Raw genomic sequence first — 5,370 nt, forward strand, 5'->3', positions numbered from 1 at the left:
AAAACAACACTGGACTTTCGGTGAACCTCCTCATGAATGCAGCATTTGTTTGCAGAGATCAGCCTCATCTCCAAGTGGTAGCAATGAAAACTTCCAAACTAGAGTCAGTGCATGTGCTGAATTAGGGAGGGTATGTGGTCCCAGTATACCTCTGAGGTCATTTCAGCCTAGTCTTTTAGTTTGGGCATGTCAATCTCAATCAATGTCTCTTTCTCTCTCATACTGAAAAATATCGGGTGGCACCTGTGGCTCAAAGGAGTAGGGCGCCAGCTCCATATGCCGGAGGTGGTGGGTTCAAACCCAGCCCTTGCCAAAAACTGCAAAAAGAAAAATCAATAATCACAATCTACTAAATGTACCCTATGTCTTTTAGCCTGTATCGTCAGCCTTGCATGTTTTTACAAAGCTAAATCCAACTTTCTACCTTTTAATATTTTCTATCCAGGATCTCATTTACATTAGAAATGCATACTTGATTATGAAAAACAAGGCAGTAAAATGGATTTTAAAAATCCAGGGAACAAAATAGAAAGCTTTACAGGTCAGAATTGGTATGCAGACATAGCCTATTTAATACCTCTAAACACATAAAATCCCTTATGAAGATAAAGAATAATATTTAGTCTCTATCCAAATTGAATCAGACTGGCCGCAAGGATTGTCAGTGCATAAGAGTGGTTGGTGTTCAGAGCTGCTGCACCAGAGGCAAATACGAGGTTGAAGTGAATGTTGAAAGAATGATTTTGTACCTGAGTGACTCGGGATTTACACGCACTGTGTCCTTCTGGTTGATGAGTTCTAGCTAATGTGAAAAAGACAAATTAACCTCTACAAACACACGGGGGGCAGGTTGTGATCCGTTATATCTGTGGTACTAACGGTAATTGCCGATAGCATTTGAGAAACTGGCAAACAAAACCAAAAAGAATGGAGAAAATCTCAAAGAAATGCACCTTATTTGAATTGCCTAAATACCTGATGTAGAAATGTGCTGGTTAGTGCACATTATTTGCTGGTTTTGTTGTCATCTGCAATGCAGCTGCTACCAGAAAGTGCACGTGGCAGCATTCACTCCAGAAGCCACAGCCCGTCGTCGTGAAGTGATGAGCAGGAAACAACGTGGCTTTTCCACACCTTTGCGTTTACATGTACAGAGCATTCCCACATGTTGCTATGCAGTTGTCATCTGCATTTTTCATCTTGCCTTTACAGAGTGATGATAAGACAATAAGAAGTATTAGAGATGAATTCCTAAACCATACAAAGAACCCAAGGGCTGAAAATGTTTGAGTAGCTACCAAATACTCCTAGTTAGCAAGCTGATGTATACTATCTCTCTGCAGACCTGCATATATTTTAACTGGCCATATGCAATCTGAAGCTGCATCTTTTACAAACGGCGTTCAAAGGAAGAGAAAATAGACCGGACATTTGTGTGATAACTCTTGGGGACATTAGGGGGCACACTGCTACCAAGTTACTAGCTTTGCCTTAACAGAGTTTAGTGAGGTTTTTTTTTTTTTTTTTTTTTTTAGCAATTAAATGATAGTTTAACCCTACAGATAAGGCTGAGCTGACCTGCAGTATTTTGAATTTCGAGTCTAATTTTTGACAAAGACAGCAGTGAATTGGGATCTCTTAATTGGCCTTGCTTAATTTTAGACTTCTATTAAATGAAAGGATCTGTGTCTCCCAGCATTGTTTCATTTAAAAAGAGAGACCACAGCAAAGTTATCCTAGGCCAGCATTTCTGAAGTGAACATCAGTTTTCTAAGGCATCATGTGATAAATTAAAAAATGGTCTACAGTCAAATAAGTTTAGAAAACACAAGGACAAACAAAGTTGTTTAGGTTTCTTTATTGGAAGACTCTAAAATGTTAAAATGGTGTAGAGTATGTGGCATTTCCCAGTGGAAACCTTTTTTCACAGACCATCTCTTTAGGACTGATTTTCTTTGGGATACCAGTTGGGAAAGCAACAAATTCAGATGTCAAGTGAATCCAGAGAGCTGACATAAATGAATGAAGGAGGTTGGGTGGAAAACATGTGGGATAGTGGGAACTGTGGTCAGCTGAAGAATGTGTGCCCCATCTAAGGAGATAGCCCCCGCTCAGAATCAAAAGATTATCTACAGTCTGGACACAGTGTCTCAGGCCTGTAATCCTAGCCCTCTGGAAGGCCAAGGCAAGAGAATCACTTGAGCTGAGGAGTTTGAGAACAGCCTGAGCAAGAGCCAGACCCTACCTCTACTAAAAATAGAAAAACCAGCCAGGCATTGTGGCAGGCACCTGTCTATAGTCCAGAGGCTCAGGCAGTTGGATCACCTGAACCCAGGAATCTGAGGTTGCTGTGAGCTAAGCTGATGCCACCACACTCCACTCCAGCCTGGGCAAACAGAGTAACATTCTCTCTCTCTCTCTATATATATATATATACATATATAATCTCTGTTAAGAGACTGTGTGCCATTGTTGCCAGAACTTCTAGTTCTTTATAAATGCCAGAAATCTGGAGTTCTATGTGAAATTTTCCCGTTCTTTACACATTAGGAACTAAATCAGGTTTTCACTACAGGTGAAGCAGCTCACATCTCAGACCAGAGCCCAAGGACTGCCAGCTTGCAGCGTCAGCTCAGGGGCTGGGAGTGGGGGGTGGGACAGTTGTCCCACCCAGACTCCCACAGCTGCCCCATCGTGTCCTGCAGTTCTGAGCTCATGCCTTGCTGAGTTGGAAAAGTGAAATGTGCCCCTCAGCTTTTCTCACCAGTTTCCTCTCTTTTAAAATGTAGGGCTAATTAATTGTACGCCTCTGAAGTCTCTTATTGATTACTTTTATCCTCTTTCTATCTGAAAATGATAGGGAGTAAAAGGGGGCAGTGAGCTGAATGCAATTTCTGGTGGGCCTGGCAGATAGATGCGTATCTGTTGTGTGTTTTAGTGCTACAAACAACACTCAGATTTGACTCTGGGTGTTTGTATTATTCAGGCTCCGGCTGCCCTCACAAAACACCATGGACTGGGTGGTTTTAGCAACAGAAATTGTTTTCTCCTAATTCTGGAAACTAGAAGTTCAAGATCAAGGTGGGGTGGGGTGGGGAGGGGTGCGTGGTTTCTGGCCTGGCCTTTCTAGCTGTGTGCCCACATTCCTAGGGTCCTGTGTGTGTCCAAATTCCTCTTCCTGTGGGGACACTTAGCCAGATTGGGTTAGGGCCCACCCTGATGGCCTCAGTTTAACTTAATCAGCTCTTTAAAGGTGCTGTTTGCAAATACAGCCACCTCCCAGATGGGGGATAGGGCTTCACCATGTGCATTTGGGGACAGGGGGACAGGCCAGCCGGTCCCACAGTTCCTGACTCTGGTCTCTCCCTTTTGTCCGTGGGAGCAGGGCTCTGTGCAGTCCTTCACCCCCTCTCCAGTGGAATACCACTCCCCAGGACTCATCTCCAACTCCCCCGTCCTGTCGGGCAGCTACAGCAGCGGGATTTCTTCTCTCAGCCGGTGTAGTACGTCGGAAACCTCAGGCTTTGAAAATCAGGTGAATGAACAGTCGGCGGCGGCGCCGGGGTCGGTGCCGGGCTGCGGGCCGGAGGAGCCGGTGCGCAAGGAGAGCAAGACCCCCCCGCCGTACAGCGTCTACGAGCGGACTCTGCGGCGCCCGGTCCCGCTACCTCACAGCCTCTCCATCCCCGTGGCTGCCGAGCCGCCCGCCTTGCCCCCCAAGCCTCTGGCGGCGCGATCGAGCCACCTGGAGAACGGGAACCGGAGGACTGACCCTGGCCCGCGGCCGCGGCCTCTGCCCAGGAAGGTCTCTCAGTTATAAGTCACTTTTCTATGTACCTGCGACGGATTCTTTGCCCGTTTACAAAATATGATGAGAAGACATTTAGTGTAGGCACTTTAATAACTTACTCAGATCTTTCTTTCAATGAATGAAATTAAAACTTGCTTATTAATATAATGTTGCACAATATTAAAAAGTTACTGATCTAAAACGCCAGATGTTAAATGAAGTATGGCTGAATTTCATTAAAGCATTTCTCACTTGAAAGTGGTAAGTAGTGATTAAAGACTCCTTTTGTACCTTTTTATGTTCACTTTTTTTACATAGTTTAATCTTAAAACCAATACGATGTTGTCAAACAATGCAATGCGTGATAATGTTGTATCCTTTTTACTGAATACTTGATACTCGGAGAAAGCTTATTAAGTCAATGCACATCCTAACACGATGGTCCTTACTTAGAAGACTTCTGTAAATACAGAGGGGGTTCTGGCTCTTCCCCTGAGTAGAATAATCAGGGCGGGTCATCAGAATTAAAGGTTAAAGGAGGCTAGTTAGACAATATAAATACTTAAGGGGTTGCAAAGGATTGGAACTGGAAATTGTTTTATTCTTGAAACAAATACTTATATAAGGTTGCTTTTGCTGTTTGACAGCTGTCTACATTCTTAAAATTCCACTTTGTAAATTAGTTGCTAAATCCCTTACTACCCTGGCACCATGGTATCTACTGTATTTCTTTTCAAGGTGCAATTTGCTTTCAGAGTTCCAATCGGCTAGATGAAGCAAGAGACTCCAAGAGAACTGTTTACTTGAATTTTGTGCTTCCTTACTTGATCGTTTCCTATATAAAATTTGTCATTGAAGAAGAGCAGATGTTCAAGTATTAAACAGGCACAAATTACTGTGTCCCATTAGCAAGAATTCAGAAATCGATAGAGGACAGTATTAAATCAATAGCGTAAATGAAGAAAAAACCTCAGTGAAAATATATTAGCATGATTAAATGGCAAAAGGACTTACAAGAGGCAAGGGCATTAACTTTCAATCCTGCACAAAATAAAAAAAAAAAAAATTCCTCGTAACTCTCCATTCTTACCAGTGGAGCTTGTCTTTCTTAGCTGACCTGTTGTCCTTTGGTGAAGGAGGATGGCTGTAGATTGCTCTAGCTTGAATATTGCAACGTAGCATCCATCGTAGGTCTAGATAGGAATGCTGATGCCACGGTTGTAGGAGTGTGAAAAAGCACCTTGTATGTAGTAATGTATTTTGTACCTTTGTTTTTTCTTTTACTGACTGTTTATAACACTCAATTGACAATAGATATGAACTGTATTTTAAATCATACTGTTAAATATTTTCCCTCTTTTGTTGGGAAGCTCATTTTCGTTTAACCGTGTTTGTTTTGTTGATAGCTTACCTGGAAGGCAGTGACCACTTTTTTATATTCTCTTAATGAAACCGTTCAGCAGGAATTTGCTGTTGAGGCTGGTTATAGAGGTTTTCTATAATAAATGTTCAAGTATTTTTGTATATAACTGGTTAATTTTAATAAGAGATACCATTATGTGTAAAAAACAAAAGTAAAA

General features: G+C 42.3%; 1 protein-coding gene across 1 annotated transcript in view; it reads left to right on the forward strand.

Moving 5' to 3' along the window:
• Window positions 1–4,259, forward strand: part of DOCK4 (dedicator of cytokinesis 4) — a 249,780-nt gene extending 245,521 nt beyond the window's left edge. Inside the window, exon 51 of the mRNA XM_023513222.1 lies at window positions 3,386–4,259. Within this exon, the coding sequence (XP_023368990.1) occupies window positions 3,386–3,820 (435 nt within the window). The 3' untranslated portion in view covers window positions 3,821–4,259. The remainder of the gene's footprint in view (window positions 1–3,385) is intronic.
• The last annotated feature ends 1,111 nt before the right edge of the window (window positions 4,260–5,370 follow it).

Source organism: Otolemur garnettii, unplaced genomic scaffold, assembly GCF_000181295.1.
Source record: "Otolemur garnettii isolate 467f Iridium unplaced genomic scaffold, OtoGar3 scaffold00037, whole genome shotgun sequence".
In the NCBI taxonomy this organism is placed as follows: domain Eukaryota; kingdom Metazoa; phylum Chordata; class Mammalia; order Primates; family Galagidae; genus Otolemur; species Otolemur garnettii.